At 40.8% G+C, this 21,990-nt stretch overlaps 2 protein-coding genes and 1 long non-coding RNA gene across 6 annotated transcripts; 2 read left to right on the top strand and 1 right to left on the bottom strand.

Moving 5' to 3' along the window:
• The first annotated feature begins 1,446 nt into the window (after positions 1 to 1,446).
• On the top strand, positions 1,447 to 6,180 carry LOC146438451 (toll-like receptor 1). The gene is made up of 2 exons (XM_085059148.1): positions 1,447 to 1,559; positions 4,080 to 6,180. Exon 2 carries the CDS (start codon positions 4,144 to 4,146, stop codon positions 6,112 to 6,114), a length of 1,971 nt encoding a protein of 656 aa, XP_084915274.1. The 5' UTR covers positions 1,447 to 1,559; positions 4,080 to 4,143; the 3' UTR covers positions 6,115 to 6,180.
• LOC146438452 (uncharacterized) lies at positions 4,421 to 11,212 on the bottom strand. Its single transcript, XR_014851772.1, has 2 exons — positions 11,039 to 11,212; positions 4,421 to 7,502 (listed from the first exon to the last, which is right to left on the bottom strand). It is a non-coding gene; the product is annotated as an uncharacterized LOC146438452 (long non-coding RNA).
• Positions 11,213 to 11,882: 670 nt separating this feature from the next.
• On the top strand, positions 11,883 to 18,871 carry LOC146438453 (toll-like receptor 6). Of its 4 annotated transcripts, XM_085059143.1 has the most exons (3): positions 11,883 to 12,201; positions 12,881 to 12,938; positions 15,322 to 18,871. In XM_085059143.1, the coding sequence occupies exon 3, from the start codon at positions 15,411 to 15,413 to the stop codon at positions 17,856 to 17,858; it is 2,448 nt and encodes an 815-aa protein (XP_084915269.1). In that variant the 5' UTR covers positions 11,883 to 12,201; positions 12,881 to 12,938; positions 15,322 to 15,410; the 3' UTR covers positions 17,859 to 18,871. The 4 variants fall into 4 exon arrangements, with proteins under 4 accessions (XP_084915269.1, XP_084915272.1, XP_084915273.1 ...); XM_085059146.1 differs by lacking the exon at positions 12,881 to 12,938; XM_085059147.1 differs by lacking the exon at positions 12,881 to 12,938 and having other exon boundaries at positions 11,887 to 12,201; positions 16,132 to 18,871.
• Positions 18,872 to 21,990: the final 3,119 nt, after the last annotated feature.

The raw sequence follows: 21,990 nt of genomic DNA on the forward strand, positions 1-21,990 counted from the left end.
TATTTGGTTAACAGAACATGGAAGTATGTGTGACATTCATGGACTACATTAATCAACTTCCAGTGATTGCACTGTTAAATCTGAGTGGTAAATCTGAAGGGCTAATGGCATGCAATTACTGGTAATATGCTTACTTTGCTGTTTAACATATGGTTCATGTGTCTTTATAGGGTGTTGGCATACAAACAATACCACTGGCAGCCTATATTGTCACTGAATCAAAAAGATCCTCTGGGATACGAGTCTCCACCTTACAGCAGTTATTGCACAGTACCGATTGTACGTTTGGTTCTATATTCAGCAGAGTAATATGTGGGCTATAGTCAAGCAATTCAGTTGTAACATTACAAAACAAGAATGGATATTTGGAAGAAGCAAGGTCTTATGATTACCTTAGGATTTTATCTCATCCTAAAGAGAAATAGCAAAATTTTTCCAGCTAAGAGCTGGCAATGGTGAGGTTTTTGTGTAATATTGTTATAAGGTGTCATTTGGAAATCAGCTGTGAATAGTCTTGTCTGAATTGACAGAAATGGAGAATGAATCATAAAATTGTACAGTGCCACTATAAGACTCATCAGCATTATGGCAGAGAATTTTCCATATTCTGTTGCTTCTTACCTGTCCTATATTTGCATTTCATTTTTGGATGACCTCTTCACTTGAGGCTGGGAAATGAAATATAATCCACAGAATAAATCTTGAAGTGAAAAAGTAATTTTTTAGATTATTTCCTCTGCTTCCTGAATAATTGAAATGTTAAATCATGCATGTGTTATGGTATGCTAACCCAGAAAGGTATGTTGTAGTGTGGCAGTTCTGTATTTAGATCTCAGCTATGGTGGAATTTCTGACCAACATTATACAGAAATAAAGAGAGACTGGTTTATGTCTTTGCCAGGACAATAACCCTGTGTTTGGGCATTCAGTACTGAAGTCACTGCTCTAATTTAAAAAAAAAAGAAACCCAACCCCACTCTCTGTCTCCATGTCCACTGTTTAACCCAATCACAACACTGCTGGAGCAGAGGAGAGATTATTTTTCCATTTCTGTTAAATGGAAATTAAGCTAAGACAAATGACACTTTCATAAACCGGCTTTGATAAGAACCTGACAATTAAATTGGTATAGCAAAGTGGACAAAAAATTACAGTGATGGGTGTAGACTTAGATTATTATGTTCAGAGAGGAAGGTGTTTGAATTTCAGTGTAAAATTAGTTCAAAAGAAGTACTTATTTTCATATTAATTTGATGTAGATAGAAAGTTGGTAAAAAGATTCATTTTTCTCCTGTTTAATATTTTGCAAAGCATAAAAATGCAAAGTTCAATAACAATAGAATAATAGAATAGTGGGGATATTACAGTAATGTTGTATATGGAAAATACATCTGGAGAAAAGCAAATGCCATTTCACAAGCTGTCAGTAGGTGGCACAAACAGTTACATGAAAATTTGGGCGTTCCTAAGTATTACTCAGTAGGATAGAGTTCCAGGAAGTTTTATTTTTGTGTTTTCCTGAATACATTTTCTGCTTTTTCGGAGAGCAGGGATTTCTGGTGAGAAAGTTTTAATTTTGTTGACTTTATGCTGTTGCTAGTTCGCTAGAATTGTTTTATATTGTGCTTCTTATTTGAAAATGAGTCTTGTTTTCCATAGCAGGTGTACGATGTTCTTTCAAGTGTATGGGTAAGCAACGATGGTAAAGTTTCCTGTGTTTGGAACATTTCTCCAAAGAAACTGTCCAAGTAACAGTTTTTATTAGCACTACACCCATGGTTAAGGGGGGTAGAATCATTCAGTGGCAGTAGTTTTTCTGCAGCTCAGGAATGGGTCTAACTTGATATGTTTCATCCTTGTGAAAGGCATATTTGTAACACTAGAGTTTTGTGCTATGCTGATAACTTGTGAAGTGCATGCCTTAACAGTGAACTGTCATAGCTAAATGTTCTGTATACTTCGGATATGAAAATTTAGTGTTTATGTCACTTTTATATTGGAAAAAACTCTTAAAGCTTGAATTTTTTTCTCTCCTTTCACTCTTTCAAGAACAAGACAGTTTCTTGCCATGCTCTTGGCTTGCTTATCCTCCTGGATTGCTTTTCTTGATTAGGCTCTTTTTATCAAGTTTGAAGACACGAGGATAATTCCAAGTTAAAAGGGATATGACTATAAAGGATAATTGCTGCAGTACTAGCCCCCAAATCGCAGGTTATATGTTATGAAAGTTTTTACTTTTGTTACTTCATAGGATATTCTAAAGAAAGTTTGAAAGTACTCATAAATAATTTGACTGAATGCTAGGATATATGAATAAGAAAGAAAATAAAACACATGTAGAAGAATCATATCCTTATTTCATCGTCCATGGATATTGCTGAAATTTTGTCCCAAGAAGGAATAATGATTTAAAAGTAGATTTTTTTTCAGAGTTCTCTTGAAGCTACATATTTTGTTTAATTATGAACACATTAATAGAGTTGCCAAAAAAACAATCAGAAGAACAGGACTGAGGATGACCAAATGCCTTTTGAGGGCTGGCATGGGTATAATTTTACCAAATGAAAATTTGGAAAAAGGCTGGAAAAGTTTTATCATGTTACCCCACTATTTCTAGGTGATTTCCAAGCTTAGTTTCATGCATTCTTTACAAAAGAACTCAGTGGTCTTTTTTTTTTTTTTTTTTTGTATTGTTAGATCAAGTGGAATGTGTATTTTGCACCCAGTAATTCCGAGAAAGCTTGTGGAATGGTTATTAGTGCAGTGAATGTAGTCCTTGAAGCTGTAAATCAGTCCAAGAGGTGCTAGCTACTGTCTCATTGTAGAGTCATTAGAAATATAAACTCACAATTTAGCCACCTCAATATCAAGGGAATGTTGAAGGCCAGTACAGTCATTAATAAGTCCTGTGGAAAATTTCAGGCAACAACTATGATTTAAAATTAATGGGAAGGAAGGGAAAAGAAGAGGAAATAAAAAGATATTAGAAATCTGGAAAAAAAAACTTTAAACATGATTTACACATATGAAAGTGTTAACCAAGTTCTGACCAGTTCCTCTTTCAGAGGGGCAGTCTAATGGATTTATGCAATATCTAAAAGGAGATTTAAGACAGTATTTAAAATGGCTGACTTAAATAAAGGGAGGCTGGCTACCCTAAACTCCTACATTCAGACAGAAAAAGTGACATCTATTAGGGAAAACCTAAGCAAAGACACAGTTATGATTTTTTTCCTCTGAAGTGTGTTTAAATAAAGCCCTCTTTCACAACACACATGTCTGAGGTCAGTGTCCTTAGATCTGGGCTGGATTTTGTATGCAGAGGTTCTATGACTGATATATTTTTGTGTAGCATGCAAATATTCCCTGTGTGTGTCTGGTGTTCCCTGTGTACACCTGACAAATGAGACAAGTGAGAGTCTAAACTCAGGAAATGCTCAAGCTCAGACGAGAAGTGAACTCTTCTGTGGACTTTCCCAAGGCATACATGTAGAACATTCTACCCTCACCCCAGTTACCCCAGTTAAACAGCACTGATGGTCCAGTCTCAGCTACCTGAAGACATTCAGCTTCTGATTCAGGCTCTTAAGCCTCCATCCTATGTTTCAGTCCAAATGTTACAGTTGAAAGTTGATTTTAAAATAATGTCTCTGAGTCCAGTTCAAATCCCTTAAGAGACAATCTGAGGTGAAGATGACTGTGCTGACCTCAATTATTGTACTTTCTAATCAAATTGTACCACACAGTTCTGGAAAGCCTTCATAATACATTGAATCACAGCAGTAATTTTGTAAGTAAGCAGCAAATTTTAGACACCTATGAAATTAGACATGTTTTGTAAAAAACTGACTCACTATGTGTTAAATACATTGTGTTTACCAAATAAAAATTTCAATGGTGTTCTGTTAATAAAGAATGTCCCTCGTGAATGATTATAGGTACCTTCATTGCTTTTTGAATAAAATGGAAAAATGAGCAATTGGAACCTTAAAAAAAAAACTCTATCTCTCTGATGGTTCCTGCATAGCTATTTAAATATACAATCTATTTTTTGCTTGTGTTTGTTTGTTTTCCAACAGGATTAGAACAAAGATGGACAGTTAAGAAGAGTATTGAGAATCTCCAAGAGAGACAGAAAGCAGTATGACACAAAGTATAAGCTTTCTCAGAAACTTTTTTCTTTACAAGTGTCTGTTTGCATTAACTTTTTGGAACCATGTCAGCCTGTCTTTGGAAGATGAACTCCTTACATCTGTTTCTAACAACTTTCCAGAAGATGGTTCTAACCAAAAAATCGAGAGTCTGCCACTCACATATACAAATAGTCATCAGTCCAAAGCTAATTTTGATAATTCCGATTGGGTTGTGATAACAAATACTACAGAAAGCCTGTCATTGTCAGAAATCACAAATAGCAATGTAGGAAAATTGCTGGCTTTATTATCTAATTTCAGACAAGGATCCAGGTTACAAAATCTGACACTGACAAATGTGTCAGTAAACTGGGATGCTCTTATGGATATTTTTCAGACTGCATGGCACTCATCCATTGAATACTTCAATGTTAACAATGTAACACAACTGTCAGATGTTGAAAGTTATCCCTTCGACTATTCAGGTACCTTTATGAAAGCAGTCACAGTGAACAAAATTCTAATCACGGACTTGTACTTCTCACAGAATGACATATACAGAATATTTGCAGACATGAATATAGCAGACCTGACAATATCTGATTCAGAGATGATTCATATGCTTTGTCCTTCATCTCAGAGTCCCTTTAGATACGTAAATTTTTTTAAGAATGATTTAACAGATTTACTTTTTCAAAACTGTGACAACCTACTTCAGCTGGAGACATTAATCTTGCAGAAGAATAAATTTGAGAGCCTTAGCAAGGTAAGCTTCATGACCAGCCATATGAAATCCCTGAAATACCTGGACATGAGCAACAACCTGCTGCGCCACGATGGAGCTGGTGTGCAATGCCGGTGGGCTGAGTCTCTGACAGAGTTGGACCTGTCCTCAAATCAGTTGGCAGATGCTGCGTTTGAGTGCTTGCCAGTGAACGTGAAAAAACTCAGCCTACGAAACAATCAGATCAGCAACGTCCCCAGGGGGGTGTCGGAGCTGAAATCCTTGGAAGAGCTGAACCTGGCGTCGAACAGGCTGGCTGACCTGCCGGGGTGCAGTGGCTTTACGTCCCTGCAGTTCCTGAACGTGGAGATGAATTCGATCCTCACCCCATCTGCTGACTTCTTCCAGAGCTGCCCAAGGGTCAGGGAGCTGCAGGCAGGGCACAACCCGTTCAAGTGTTCCTGTGAGCTGCAAGACTTCATCCGCGGGGAGAGGCGGTCAGGCGGGAGGCTGTTTGGCTGGCCGGCGGCATACGTGTGTGAGTACCCGGAAGGCTTGCGAGGAACGGAGCTCAAGGACTTCCACCTGAGCCAACTGGCTTGCAACACGACGCTGCTGCTTGTGACAGCTCTGCTGCTGACGCTGGTGCTGGTGGCTGCGGTGGCCTTCCTGTGCATCTACCTGGATGTGCCCTGGTACGTGCGGATGACGTGGCAGTGGACGCAGACGAAGCGCAGAGCTTGGCACAACCCCCCCGGAGACGAGGGGACCGTTCTGCAGTTCCATGCCTTCATTTCCTACAGCGAGCGCGATTCGTTGTGGGTGAAGAACGAGCTGATCCCAAATCTGGAGAAGGGGGAGGGCTGCGTCCAACTGTGCCAGCACGAGAGAAACTTCATCCCCGGCAAGAGCATTGTGGAGAACATCATTAACTGCATTGAGAAGAGCTACAAGTCGATCTTTGTGCTATCTCCCAACTTTGTGCAGAGTGAGTGGTGTCACTATGAGCTGTACTTTGCCCATCACAAGCTGTTCAGTGAGAATTCCAACAGCTTAATCCTCATCTTACTGGAGCCAATCCCTCCGTACATTATCCCTGCCAGGTATCACAAGCTGAAGGCTCTCATGGCAAAGCGCACCTACCTGGAGTGGCCGAAGGAGAGGAGCAAGCGTGCTCTGTTCTGGGCTAACCTGAGGGCAGCCATTAGCATTAACCTGCCAACAGCTGATGAAAATCAGTGTGGGGAAACAGATTAACAATCTTTCTAATGGAGTTTCTGCATTTTTTTTTTTTAGTGATTCAATAAATATGATTTCCATTCATTGTCAGTGTATTTATCTTTTTGTTACAGTCTCGTTTCTAACTAGTTGTCTGTGTTGCCTCCTAACTGTAGTCATAATTCAGTTCACCGTATTGCAAATCTCTGGAGATAGCAAATTGCAAATGAATTTGAATGTGGATTTTGAAATACAACTTGAAATATTGTGGTGAGTTTTTCTCAGCAGATTAAAACCTGAAGCAGTAGATATAGTCATGTGGAAGAATGCTTGAGCTGCTGGATACTTTGCAGAGCTGCTTTAATCCCAAAATTTAGACAGCTTTTTTAAAGGATACCTTTTGCTAAAATTGGTTCGCATGAAAGAAAATTAGGGATCCTAAGAAGGCGCCTGAAGTCCAGAGCTCAAAATGGTTCTCAAATAGTCTTTGCTCAGATTTGGTGATGAGTAAGAGTATAGGACCCAGATACAGAACTTTGTGAACTTGCCAAAAACGAGGATTGAGCAAGGAAGGAAAGTTATGGGGTTTTTTCTTTAAAAAAAAAAAAGGTTAGCTACTTCACTTTTTGGGGCTCATAGCTTGGCGTTGCAGCAACGGAGAAGCAGTGAATTGACAGTCAGAACTCTAATACCCATAGAGTCCTGGTACCATTTTGATCCTGAGAGATACCCTGACCAGAGGGAGTGGGAGGGTATCTGCAGTAACAGAACTGCCTTCGTCATATTTTATATGTTTTGAGAAATTCCTGACATCTCTAAAGCATGCTTCCTGCCCCCCCCCAGCTTTCTACCTTTTTTCTTCTCATCAATATATCTTGCTTTATGAATATTATTAAAACAATCTGTCCTTTTCAGCTGAAACAGTATGTCTTGTAGCACGGCTGTGACTTGTGATCAGAAAGTCAATAACCAGTCAGAGCCTGAAAAAAATTGCCAGGTCTTGGGACAGCAGGTAAGACTTTATTCACTGAGTTAGAAGAACAAACTATATTTACAGTATTTGGTTTCCTTTATAGGAATATAGCAGGCCCCTCTGTCTGTACTTACACTGTCTTGGCTTCAAGAAAGCATGGCTGGGCTCAGACAAACATTCACAACTGCTAAAGATGATGACAGCAAACTTCCTCTTTGCCCCAACAAGGGAAGATTGTTTGAAATACCAGACCTGGATGACCATCAAGTGGGAAGTTTCACTTCAAAAATGTGTTTCAACATGAATATGAGAGAAGATGGGATGTTAAGATGAAATCCTCATGTGTTATAGAATGTTTGCATTTTATCTTATTCTTGTTTTCCATTATTAGCAAAAGGTTTTAATTTTGAGGCTTCTTTTTGCCTGAGGTGTAAGTAGGCTGAGATTTCTTGACCTGAAGCCAAAGAAAAGGTAAAATTTAACACTTTTAGCTCTCTCATCACACTTAGCCTCAAAATTAATATAACATACCTATTACCATTTCATTCAGGACTGTGGAAACAAATGTTTTCTCTGCTTTCTTCTTCCCTTCCAACTGCTGCTTCAGTGTATGACTCATTTAATGCTTAGAAAACTGAAGATGAGCAGACTTAGCTTGGTTTGCCTATCCCTTTCTCCCAGTCGAGGACAGCTGGATTATGTGGTGGCTTGCTTGAAAGTTTTCTTCAAAAGCCTCAGAGTTTTAGGCCAGTAGCCCTTGAAACCTCTGTAATACAGTTAACATCCCCTGTTGTGTGTAACCTTAAGAGCTCATGTGGCTCCTTCTGTTGGCTGGGGGACAAAGAAACCCTGTGCAAGTCAGAGAGTGCACCAGGAGTCCTTCCTGATACTCATGTGGGAGCACGTGGCCATTACCTGAAATTAAGGAGTGGAAGGTTTTAGCAAGGCAAGCGAGGTTTGCTTGCCACTTTGGAAAGAACTTCAAATTGTGTGACCTCAGGCAATGTGGCTGATGTTGTGATAATCAGAAGTATATAATTACAGTTCTCTGGTATTACAGGTCTCTGGATTCCAAAAGCCTTGAGTGAATAAATTGGAAAAGGTGGCTTTTAATGAGCATGGGCATCAATTAAAAGTTGTACTTTGGAATCAGAAGCCTGCATATTCTTATCTTTTTTTTTCCATGATATGTGCCAAATAATTGATAAAACGGCTAATCGTGTGACAAAGTATTACAGCTAGTTTCTCTGATTCCACAAAAGAGAATGAGTTTCTCAAGTGTTATTAGAATATTTCAAACAATAATATTAGCCTCTGTCATACTCTCAACCCTTTCTATAAAACCAGTTTTAGTCCATGAAGGAATCTTTCCTGTACATGGGGCCGTGTGTAGTCTCACAGCATGTCAGCCACTTTATCTGCACATTCTGGAAAGTGACTAACCTTTTCTGTACAGCCTGGTGATATGTGCCTGCAGTTGGTACTGCACTGAAATCTGTAAGTGCTACTGCACTCCAGTTATCAGAAAAAGGGAGTGTGTAAATGTGTGCTGATCTGAGATACTGTATCACAGCAGATTCCTGGCATTTGACTAGTCATCTTACTTACCAGCAGGAATGCTATTTTTACATACATAAAAATATCAACATACAAAACTGATAACACAGGAGTTACACACCCTCCAAAACCTAAAAAATGTGCCAAATGAAATGAAAGTGTAAGATTGTAAATGTTTTATTTACATATATTAAACATATATATATATGTTTATATATATATAAATTATACATATATTACTACTTAAATACATATATTTAAGTAGTATATAGTATAAAGGAAACTGAACCATGACAGACTGGGAGACTTGATATGATGTGAGTTGCCCTGCTGAGAACTCAGCTCTTCTGTAGCTTTAAAAATGTTACAAGGCATCTTAAGTGAGGTTCAGCTGCAGAGGGTTAGAGCAAGTAAAGGCACTCAAGGAAAAATAATGGGACTCTCTTGGAGATTCTGCTGAGGGGAAGGTTCAAAATGTCTGTGAAACGCATGTTTTTACTCAGGGCTTTGCTTTGTCTGTTTTGTCTTTTGGGAACATTTGCTGAGATTGACTGTAATGCTCATTTGTAGTCACTGTTTTGTCAAGAGAAAGCAGCATTTATAACCAGTAAGTAAGAAAGTTGTGTGTTCTGCAAGGTGGCTCTGGGTTACCAGTTTGATTTCCACAGCTTTGATCCTTGTGTCTATTTATACTGAAGCAAAATAGGCTTGAGCATAAATATGATACAGTCTCTGCTCACTTTGACTTGTAGTGGCATTTAGCCTTTTTTTCACGTACTTGACATGCAGGTGACAGTGGGAATTGCAGTTGAACATAAAGTCCTTGACCAAACACCGGCTTTGCAAACATTTAACTGAGTGCTTTGATGAGTCCGTCTGCTGTGACTATGCTTTAACCCCATGTCTTGCACATGTAAGTTCCCTTCTGCAGTTCTTGTCAAAGAGAGTCTTCACACTTTTGGCATGGTGCTGGTCTTGAAAAGCTTTTGATACCCGGCCAAGTGTGGCCGTGGTTCCTCTTTGGGTAAGTAATGATGATACACAGGCAAAAGTGTGAAATGTCTTTTTGTGAACATTGGTAAAACAAGCTGCAAAAAACTCCAGCAGTATAGAATTCAGTCAGAAGTGGAACAAGATATCTGCATGAACATAAAGGAGCTGACTATGGAAAGGATGATATGTTGCTGGTACATTTCAAGATGCATGAACAGAAATACATTGTTTTTAATTTTTGCCTATAATGAAAAATTACTAAATCAGTAAACTGAAAGCAGCCCCAAACAAAACTTTGTTGAATTGGTTAGTAACAATAAATTATTCAATGTTCCTAATGGTTTAACAGAGGCATTCAGGAGCATCACTTTTATTTTAACTAATTGCAAAATTTTTTTTAATGGCAAACTGTTTATTTGAATGTGTTTTAAAGTCTCATAAAGAAGGGTGGTAAGAAATTAAACATACTACAACTGAAAGGTGTTTTTAATAGCTGCGTGTGCACTGAAGTCAGTTCTGATGAAAGCTGATGGTGTATTTGATTTTATCCACGCAGCAAAGTTTTTCATTAATTATATTTGAAGTAAAGCTGCCACTGTTTTGCCTAATTGTGATATCATTTTTCTGTCAACAAGTGCCTTAGTGTATTCAGTTTCATGGGTTAATGCCTAGCAATAGGAGTGTCTCTTTTAACTTGAAGTCAAGAAAGTATCAGCTTACAAACACTCTTGCTGCTTAGTGAGAAACATTCATGATCCCTGGTCTTGTCTCAGGTCACAGACATGAGTTTTCTGTAGAAATACACTACAGAGTTTTCTGTAGTGTATTACGCAATTCTCTGCACTGAGCAAAGCAGAATAATTTCAGTTCAGTCATCAATCTCAAAATGAAAAAAGTCAGTTTTCTTTCAGCAAAGCAAAAGGTTAAATTTTTACAAAATTGAAAATGTAACTGCAAAAGAATAGTTTCAAGAGAATCTAATGATTGCTTGAAATGTAGCTAGCATGGCTATCTAGAAAAAAGTTTCATGCTTTTCAGCTTCTTTAGGTGTTATATTAGTCTGGAGCCTTATAGGAGTGAGGTGTTGATTTTGGTTATTGTCGTGGTTTAAACCAAGCCCACAATTAAGTGCCACACAGATGCTTGCTCACTTCTCTGTCGTTCCCCACTGCCAGTGGGCAGGAGAGCCAGAAAAAAAGTAAAACTTGTAGGTTGAGGTAAGAACAGTTTAATAATTGAAACAAAGTAAAATTTGGTAGTAGTAATAATAGTAATGGTGATGATGATAATGATGATGCAAATAAGAGAAAGAGGAATAAAATGCAAGAGAAACAAGTGATGAATTATACAATTTCTCATCCTCTGCTGACTGATGTCCAGCCCATCCCTGAGCAGTGATCAGCCCTCCTGGCCAGCCACCCCAACAGTGTATATACTGACCATGATGTTCTGTGGTGTGGAATATCCCTGTGGCCAGTTTGGGTCAGCTGTCCTGGCTGTGCTCCCTCCTGCCTTCTCGTGCACCTCCTCACTGGTGGAGCACATCAAACTGGAAGTCCTTGACTGAGACTAAGCACTACCCAGGAACAACTAAAACACCAGTGTGTTATCAACGTTGTCCTCATACTGAATGCAAAACACAGCCTTTTACCAGCTACTAGAAAGAAAATTAACTCTATCCCAGCCCAAAAAGGGACAGTTATTTACAGCTGCATTTGCAACACACCCACTCTGCTCTGTTGATTTTCTCCTAGGCTCATGCCCTTGTTCACAATGCTAACTGAATGGCTGCTTTATTGGATTCCTTCAGCCCCAGATTGCCCTATATTGTCATATTCTTTGTGGCTTCATTACAGCTTTCTTCTCATATGGAATACTCTCTGTTAATTTTTTATATTTTTTTGGAGGAAGCTACAATGTGAGGTATCCTTCAAACCATTCTAGTGTAAACATGACTGACCTGTAAAGGTTTTTAACTGTGCCAGTTTGCCCCTGTTACTAGCTTTTGTGATATAAACTTTTGTCATCTGTCAGTGTGACACATTAATTACTCTGCTTGATGAGCAAAAATTTTGGCAGGGTAGAGCTCTGCAAAAGATCTTGATATGAACAAAAGTTGGCAGTGAGGGTTCTGCTTCCTCTTTTCTGTGTGTGCAAAGAGGAGATGCAGTTGACGGATTTCTAGAACATCTGTGTAACATCAGAAGCAGACTTGAAATTTGAATTGCAGAATTATTTAAACAATCCTGCCAAGGGAAATATTCTGTACTGCAGATAGGTTTATTTCCTCCTAAACTATACAGTTATGTAAATACTACGGAAGTACGTGTATTTTTAGTCTGAACTGTTAAAACTTTCCTTTCATTGTGGTCTTAATACCTGCACTGTAAGGAAATTCCATTAATTCTTAGAATCATATAGCCTGTTTTAAAAAGACCTGTTTTTTCTGCTTCCTGAGGTAGTAATTATTGAGGAATTAGCATCTCATGTGAGATGCTTCCCCACCTTGAAGATTACGTATGTTTGAAATTCTATTTTGAGGATGCTAACCACGTATACAGAGGACTTTTGTTGGTTCTTCGAGATTAATTCCTGTACAAAAGGTGGGTTTTATTTGCTTAATTATTTATATATTTTTTTCTCTTTGTTATGTATGTATCTTGGACTTCATCAAATCTCAGGTGCTGGAGTTTCTTCATTGTTGGAAGACACTCTTACATTTTGAAGTTTCGGTGAAAATGCTCATCTGTATGTTGAATTTCAGCAAAGAGGAAAGGGATAAAAATAATTTGGTATGGCAATTGTAATTCTCAGCCAACTCTATTTTAATACCATCCTAAAACAGCACTGGAGGGGTAACCCTGGATCCTTAATATTGCTTTGCTAGACATATTTGCTTTACTCTTTGACTGTGGCACTCTGCAGGGCTGTACAGTGTGGCTCATCCCTTGTTGCAGTTGTCTAGCCTAGCATGTTCAGTGAATTAAAACTCATCTGGTGCTGGAGCATGGACAGAGAATATATATCTGTTTTTTTCTCCCTTCAGAACATTTCTTGCTTTATTCCTGATGTCACTTTTGCCCAAGAGGAAGTTCCCCCAGATAGTTCTAGATCACAGTTCATTTGATTCAAGAGTTAGATTGTTTATCAGCCTGGACTCTGAAGAACAGGGTCAACTAGACTTTGAAGGATGCTGGGTTAGATTTCCTTGCCTTGTTTTGTCTTGCAGTTGATACTGTACTTTGACCAACCATCCCAGCTTAATTTCTTTTGTGTCCTCAGATACCCTAGCACAACTTACTGAAGGCATTATTTGACCTCTCTATTGGATTCAATTGAGGTAGAAATTTATACTTTACTGATTTATTCTGTTATTGCTTTTGATGATGTTAATCACATATATTTTTGCTTTATATAATTAAAAGAAAACTTGATTAAGCCTAATAGGAGACTTGGAGGGGAAGGGTTGAGTTTTTATATCAGTTAGTCAAATTATTAGGGGCTAACAGACATTATAACTTAGAACTGAAAAAGGAGGCTTTTGGTTTCCATCTAACAAAAGATTACACAGGGGCAGAATTTTAAAACGTTGGGTTTTTAAAATTTTTTAACAGACAAAATCAAAGGAGAAAATAAAACTGGGGATGTTTGTCTCCTGAAAGTGTTTATGAGTTGTTTATGCTTCAGGTTTTCTGTGTGTTTTGTTTAATGTTTGACAACGAAAGAGTAATGCCCAGGTCATGATTTACCAGGATAGGACTGATGTCTCTCCAAAGCCATGTAGGCTGTTGATAGGCATGACCAGGTATTTATTCAGCTGGACCATATCCACAAAATCTTTTTCTCCCTGGGTTTTTTGATTCTTAGATTAGTTGTCCCTCACTATTTCTCGAGAGGTTCTTTGTCAAGTTCCAGCCGTAGGAAAACATTGGAAATTTCCAGGGACACCTAGGAAATTCTGGAGTTTTTGGTAGTGTCTAGTGTTTTCTTTCAGATTTTGGGTATCACTGCTTCATACATAGTCCAGTCATGATGTGGTTTTACGATTAGTATGTTTTCGGTCAGACTGGCATTACAATATTCATCAGTGTGGTGGGTTGATGCTGGCTGGGTGCCAGGTGTCCATCCAAGCCACTCCATCACTCCCCTCCTCAACTGGACAGGGAAGAAAATATATAATTAAAGGCTTGTGAGCGAAATGAGGACAGGGAGAGATCACTGTCACAGGCAAGACAGACTCAACATGGGAAATTGATTAAATTTATTACAATTTAATCAGAGGAGGATAATGAAAAATAAAACTAAATCCTGAAACACCTTCTTCCCAGACCTTCCTTTTTTGCTGGGCTCAGCTTCACTTCTGAATGCTCTACCTCCTCTCCCAATGGCACAGAGGGTCAGGGAATGGGGTTGTGGTCAGTTCATCACTCATTTCCCACTTCTTCCTCCTCACTCTCTTCCCCTGCTCCATGCTAAGGTCCCTTCCACTGGAGATAGCTCTCCACGAGGTTCTCCAGTAATGAGTTTTTCTCACTAGCTGCAGTTGTTCAGGAACTCTGCAGCATGGATCCCTTCCATGGGGCACAGTCCTCCAGGCACAGGCTGCTCCAGCATGGGCCCCTCATGAGGTCACAGTCCTATCAGCAAACCTGCTCAAGTGGGCTCTTCTCTCCACAGGACCACAGGTCCTGCCAGGAGCTTGCTCCAGCATGGGCCTCCCATGAGGTTACAGCCTCCTTCAGGCATCTAAATGCTGCAGCATGGGATCCTCCATGGGCTGCAGGTGGATCTCTGCTCCATCATGGATCTCCATGGGCTACAGCTGCCTCACCATGGGCTGCAGGGGAATCTCTGCTCCGGCACCTGGAGTACATCCTGCCCCTCTTTCTGCACTGACCTTGGTGTCTGCAGAGCTGTTTATCCCATATATTCTCACTCCTCTCTCCCAGCTGTAGTTGCTGTTCCCCAGGGTTTTTTTTCCCCCCTTCTTTACTATGTTATCCCAGAGGCACTGCTAGTGTTGTGGATGAGCTTGGCCTTGAATCCAACTGCCACTGGAGCTATGGAATACAGAGGAAGCTTCTGGCAGCTTCTCACAGAAACCTCACCACACAAACCAAATACAATGGGCTGTATAATTCCTCCTCAACATTCTTGGCTTACTGGAAAAAGGGGCCCTTATGTCTTTGTGCTATAGCAAGGACAAAGCTGATAATCTGACCCTGTGAGGGTGCATAGCAGTGTCCAGGGTCTTTGGGGTGTGAAGAAGAATATCCTTTGAGTGAAGAGGTTGTTTTTGCACCAGTTCCTGTGAGGGTGGTTTTATTGGAGTTTTGTCCCCAAATGTGTGTGAACTTGGGATGTACCAAAACAGCAGATGGAGGGGTTGTTTTGCTCTCCTTTATTTGTAAATGCATTGATGTTGAGTAGTACCAGTTTAGTATTTTTTATGATTGTTGAGAAATTTGTATTTCTTAACATCTATGTGTTTTTAATGTACCAGTGGCATCCTAACCGTTCTAAATGAATTAATTTATATTTGTCTGAGTCAATAATTAGAATTAAAGAATAGGAGTGAGGACAAATGTAAGAACTTAGAACAAGAGTATGTAAAAATAATTTTTTATTACACAGATTTTATATTGAATTTTATTTTAGCAATTTAAAAAGCAACTTCAACTATCCAACAATTTCATCAAATTCCATATGTTTTCTTTTCCTAGGACCAGACTCATCAGTGAGACATATGGAACGGAAAAATATATATACTTCTGTGTTTCTGTGAAAAAATAATATAAAGCTGGATAGCATAATGAGATCCCTCAGAAATATCTGTGTCTTTACTTGTGCCTTTGCATTCACACTATGGAATAATATCCAGCCAACTGTAGAAAAGGAATTTATTGCAAATTTTTCAGGCAGTTTGCTAACTAATGTTCCAGAAAACATTCCAGTTCATACTCAAGAATTAGATTTATCACATAATAGGATCTCTGGACTTGGTATCTCAGAATTTATGTATCTTTCTGACCTTCAAGTATTAAATCTTTCTCATAATCTAATTACGGTGTTTGACTTTACTGTCTTTATTTTTAATGACAATTTAGAATACTTAGATTTATCTCATAATAACATTTTGGAAGTTTGTTGTCTAAGTCTTGCGTATCTTAGACATTTAGATATTTCTTTCAATTTGTTTACTGCCCTGCCCATCTGTCAGGAATTTGGGAACATGTTTCATTTGGAGTACCTTGGGTTAAGTGCTACAATGATACGAAGGTCAGACTTCAGGTACATCAAACATTTGCAGCTGCACACTGTCTTCCTGACCTTGGGAAACTTTTCTCTGTATGAACCTCAGAGTCTGACAGCCTTGAATACAAGGAACCTCCACATTGCTTTTGCAGCAAACAAAAACTTCAGTTTTTCCCTCTTGTATGATGGAATGAGCACTTCAGAAAACTTAAAAATAGTTAACTTAAGATATTCCTTGGGCTACAAATATTTCCCCTCTCCTCCTTTAATGCTTCCAGGGAAAATCAAGACAACAGCTCTCATGCTTGACACTGTGGACTTACAATGGGCTATCATTCTGCAAATTTTCATGCTTATTTGGTATTCACCTGTGGAACATTTGACTGTGAGAAATTTGACTTTTCGGGGACCACTAGAGGAGCTCACTGAATATGACTTTCTACCCTTATTAAGCTCTGTGGAACAATTAATCTCTTTGGATGGCTCCATGAAAGCATTAACTTTGGAGCATGTTCGTAATAAGGTTTATTATTTCAACCAGGAGATTCTATACAGGCAGTTTTCAGAGATGAATATTGCCAATTTGACAATATATGATGCATACATGCCACACATGCTTTGCCCCAATAGAACAAGCTCATTTCAGTATTTAAATTTTTCTCACAATGCTCTGACAGATGAGTTGTTCCAGAATTGTGGCACTCTGATGGATCTGAAATTACTTATTTTGCAGAAGAATAAATTTGAGAGCCTTAGCAAGGTAAGCTTCATGACCAGCCATATGAAATCCCTGAAATACCTGGACATGAGCAACAACCTGCTGCGCCACGATGGAGCTGATGTGCAATGCCGGTGGGCTGAGTCTCTGACAGAGTTGGACCTGTCCTCAAATCAGTTAGCAGATGCTGTGTTTGAGTGCTTGCCAGTGAACGTGAAAAAACTCAGCCTACGAAACAATCAGATCAGCAACGTCCCCAGGGGGGTGTCGGAGCTGAAATCCTTGGAAGAGCTGAACCTGGCGTCGAACAGGCTGGCTGACCTGCCGGGGTGCAGTGGCTTTACGTCCCTGCAGTTCCTGAACGTGGAGATGAATTCGATCCTCACCCCATCTGCTGACTTCTTCCAGAGCTGCCCAAGGGTCAGGGAGCTGCAGGCAGGGCACAACCCGTTCAAGTGTTCCTGTGAGCTGCAAGACTTCATCCGCGGGGAGAGGCGGTCAGGCGGGAGGCTGTTTGGCTGGCCGGCGGCATACGTGTGTGAGTACCCGGAAGGCTTGCGAGGAACGGAGCTCAAGGACTTCCACCTGAGCCAACTGGCTTGCAACACGACGCTGCTGCTTGTGACAGCTCTGCTGCTGACGCTGGTGCTGGTGGCTGCGGTGGCCTTCCTGTGCATCTATCTGGATGTGCCCTGGTACGTGCGGATGACATGGCAGTGGACGCAGACGAAGCGCAGAGCTTGGCACAACCCCCCGGGAGACGAGGGGACCGTTCTGCAGTTCCATGCCTTCATTTCCTACAGCGAGCGCGATTCGTTGTGGGTGAAGAACGAGCTGATCCCAAATCTGGAGAAGGGGGAGGGCTGCGTCCAACTGTGCCAGCACGAGAGAAACTTCATCCCCGGCAAGAGCATTGTGGAGAACATCATTAACTGCATTGAGAAGAGCTACAAGTCGATCTTTGTGCTGTCTCCCAACTTTGTGCAGAGTGAGTGGTGTCACTATGAGCTGTACTTTGCCCATCACAAGCTGTTCAGTGAGAATTCCAACAGCTTAATCCTCATCTTACTGGAGCCAATCCCTCCGTACATTATCCCTGCCAGGTATCACAAGCTGAAGGCTCTCATGGCAAAGCGCACCTACCTGGAGTGGCCGAAGGAGAGGAGCAAGCGTGCTCTGTTCTGGGCTAACCTGAGGGCAGCCGTTAGCATTAACCTGCCAAAATCCCATGAAGCAAATGAGGAGAGTGATGTTACATCTACTAGCAGTATAAGTATATATGACTGACTTGACTGTTTTGCATTAAACTGTTAATACCTTTTTCTATTTTTTTACAGTGTTTTTAATTTGTTGCAAAATGTAATGGTGATACATACAGAAATTGCTATTGCTTATTCTGCTCATCCAGGTAGTCAGAAATCATCTGTAGCTGCCCATCATCAACAAAGAGGAGGGAGAAATTTTCATAGTGATTGAGCTTATTTTTAGGTTGTATTTATGTTTGACTTTTCCACTTGAAAGCTATATTTGAAAGTAATGAGAATAGTGGTTGGTTCAGTGTCATCAGACTGCTAAGGCATACATTTAATCTTTGTTGTGACATGGATGTTGTGGGGTCAAGAATGTGGGGATCTGCTTTCTTGGATTTAATTAAATAACACCAAGAAAAAGAAAATTCTTGTTTGAATCCCATCCTGTACACTGGTATTATAGATGTCAAGGGTACAATATCTGCACATCTTTAGCCTGTTTTCCCTTCCTGGAAGTCTTTCCCTTCATCTCAGAGAGACTTTACTGGGTAAGTGCTGAAAAGTTGAATCCATTATTCCTTGTTTAATGGTCTTCTTCCTTTGCTGTACTAAACATTCCCACTTGCCTAGAGATACCTGCCAAGTCATGATTTCATAGAATTTACTATTCCCTGTCTTCAAATTCATAGTTAATATCTGAAGTTACTAATTTTTATAGTATTCTAATATTGCTGCTTTCTGCTATGATCCTATCAAGCTGTTCTGGCTTCCACGTTTTTCCTGTTTTCTAAAACTTAGAATCTTGATGTTTGGAGGTGAGCCCCCTTTTATCTTCAGACTTCCACTGAACTGTTACCTTGCTCATTTAATTCGCAGGTGTGGAGGGTCATCACACAGGGGAAAAAATGGAGTAAATTTCCCTGGGAAATAGCTTCTCTGCTAAAATCTAACTGATTAAACTAATGGTGTTTGTTGATGGAGACATCTAGTAATTTGCTGTGCTTGGATTTGGCTGTCTAATAAACCTCTCATTCTTTATCTGTTGTTAAATTTCATGTGTCATTTCAATGGTGGAGTTCTGTCATTATACTTGCGGCTTAATGGAAATGCGAAGTCCTGTGTTGACAAGAGTGAGCAGCACATGAAGTGGCCAAACTGGTGTGAGGATGTGATCCTTAACACTCACTGAGGTGGCTCACCAAGCACACACCAGGTGTGGTAGCTAGATGAAACAGTGAATTTGAAGCTGTGAGGGAGCTTCAGGTTGTCCAGAGGTGCTGAGACACTGCTGGCACCCAAATGCCAGTTCAGGTTAACTGGATAGGATCACAGTGGGATGCCAGATGCCTGGCTTCCAATGTTGAGCTTTGGAAAGAAGAGCTAAAAATCTCTACTACATCTTACTTACCACTCAATTATTTCCACACTCTTTAAATCCATATCTCTCAAATTTGGAGAGGAGGATGTTGTGGTGGATCATATCAAAGCCTTACCCAGAAGTTAAGATTTATTAGAGATTTGGGAGTGCTGGTGGGTGAGAGGCTGGACATGTCCCAGCCATGTGCACTCACAGCCCAGAAATCCAAACGTGTCCTGGGCTGCATCCAAAGCCCCGTGGGCAGCAGGGCCAGGGAGGGGATTCTGCCCCTCTGCTCTGCTCTGCTCTGCTCTGGTGAGAGCTCACCTGGAGTGCTGTGTCCAGCTCTGGGCCCCAATGTAAGAAGGATATGGACCTGTTGGAGCAAGTCCAGAGGAGGCCATGAAGATGACTGTGGGCTGGAGCAGCTCTCCTATTAGAACAGACTGGGAGAGCTGGGGGTGTTCAGTCTGGAGAAGAGAAGGCTCCATGAAGACATTATTGAGGCCTTTCACTACTTAAACAGGGTTTGTAAGAAAGATCAGGACAGACTTTTTGGCAGGGCCTGTTGCAATAAGACAAGGGGTGATTGTTATAAACTAAAAGAGGGCTGATTTAGGTTGGATGTAGGGAAGATTTTTTTATAATGAAGTTTGTGAAATGCTGGAACAGGTTGCCCAAAGAAGTTGTGGATGTCCCATCCATGGAAACATTCAAGGTTAGGCTGGGCCGGGCTCTGAGTGATCTGATCTAGTTGAAGATGTCCCTGCTCATTGCAGGGGAGTGGGACTACATGACCTTTAAAAGTCCCTTCCAACCCAAGCCATTTTATGATTCTATGATTTTATGATTTTACCTCTCTAGGACTTCCTGACACTTTAAGGTGGAGAATGCTACCAGAAAACCTGTGCCCCTTCTTCCTGAAAGACTTCTCCACCCCCCAGGCCTTACAGTCTCAGGACATGATTAACAGTCACACTTGGTGCTCTTGGGCTAAAGTCTGTCCTGTTTACTAGACAAGAAAAGAGGAAGTAAAATTTCTCAATTCAGGCTTTCTGGTTTCTGTAAATGTAATGCATCAGCAAACTGGGGGTTATGTCCTAAATAATGTGCAGACTGGGCTGTGGAGGAATCTCTCTCACCTTTAATACTGTTCTGAAACCTAAGTTTTAGGTGGATGTGAAAGGAATAGTTTCACAAGTCTGCCATGTATATTGTTTTGGAATATTAATGCAGTAACACCCCTTTATACTCTATCCTTCCTACCTCACAGATCCTTCATGCACATGCCAAATATTTCAGTTATTTATAAATCATACCATACACTACAGCTTCTTAAAATACGCTTCTGAGTTTCTTTGATAAAGCAGACTCTTTTTGTTGTGGTTAGGTGTGTTGCTTGGTTTTCTTTTTTAAATTAGCATTTGACAATATTTCTCATCGAATAACATTGTGCATTGGCTTAGTTGATATTCAGCCAGGCCAGAGTTTTAATTGTAAAGATACATTTAAAGTGTTTTTATGGCTAAAAATTGCAGTAAAGACACGGAGAACAGTTTTGAATCCTTGGGCAGATTTTTGTGTATGACAGGATCGAACTCAGTGATAGCCAATAAGGCACGGAACAGCTTAATTTCTCAAGTATGAGAAAATAGTATCTTAAATTACAACCTCATGTTTAAATTTTCTTTTTCTCAGACTAAGGGGGACACCCAGTGGCCGACGAAATTATCACTGCTTCCTGAAAATGATCGCTCAGTCTAGAGCATACGCAATGCTTTTGACTCACAGGAAAATAGAGATAAATCATATCAGCTCCGTAACTGGACTAGCCTCTTGCAGGTGTGTGCAGGCTAGAGGTGACAGCTCAGGACAAAGCCCTTCCCTGTGACACCTACCACGCTGGGTCAGTGGCCATGGCTTCCTCCCCCATGCCATTGGTGCCTCCCGCCCGAGCCTTGCAAATGAACAGCATGGTATGAGCTGTCTCTGGCTTTACAATGCACAGTCCTTATTTTCAAACAGGAGGCCAAGAGATACAAGCCAGACATTTTCTCGTATTCAGATTATTGTTTGCAGGAATTTATTTTTATGCCTCATTTTGCTGTACGTGCTTTCCCTTGTTTGTCACCATGGCATAGCACAGGTGATCACCAGGCTGATGCAGATCCCAGGCAGGGAGAGACCAACATTCTGATGCTATTAGTTCAGCAGAAACGGGAAGTGTTAGAGATGCATAGTGAATTCAGCTGGGCTCACTCTTCTTAAGCATCTGAAAAGGTGTGAAGAAATAAAACCCCATTCTTTGTCATCTCTACCCATCATCATCTCTCAGCAGAGCCTGCAGGTCTGTCAGCAGCCTCTGGCACCCTGCTCTGGGCAAGGCTGTGGGGCAGAGCATGGCTATGGAGCAGGCCCAGTCAGTCGTTTCGGTGACACAAAAAAAGCAAACTCGCAAGTTTGGTGCTCCACACCTGCCAGCAGGCTAATTAGAATGGCCTAATTAGAAATGAGTAAAACATTTTTGTGAGCTTGCCAGTAAGCGTGCCGCTGGACCCAGCTCGTCCAGCACAAATCCCTTGTGCTCCTGCCCTTGGCCCGTGTGGGACAGGCACACAGGAGGTGGCCATGGGACAGGCACACGTGGGAGGTGGTCAGGGGCCATGGGAGGTGGCCAGGGGCCACGGGAGGTGGCCATGGGCCGGGCAGAAGGGCCGCCCAGAGCCTGCAGGGGTCTCCTCCAGGTGACCTCCGACCCTCGCACTGCATCCCTGCTCTTTGCCACCCGGCGTGTGACAACATGACCACCACC

This window comes from Lichenostomus cassidix, chromosome 4 (assembly GCF_008360975.1).
Source record: "Lichenostomus cassidix isolate B80296 chromosome 4, HeHo_3.0, whole genome shotgun sequence".
NCBI classification, from domain to species: domain Eukaryota; kingdom Metazoa; phylum Chordata; class Aves; order Passeriformes; family Meliphagidae; genus Lichenostomus; species Lichenostomus cassidix.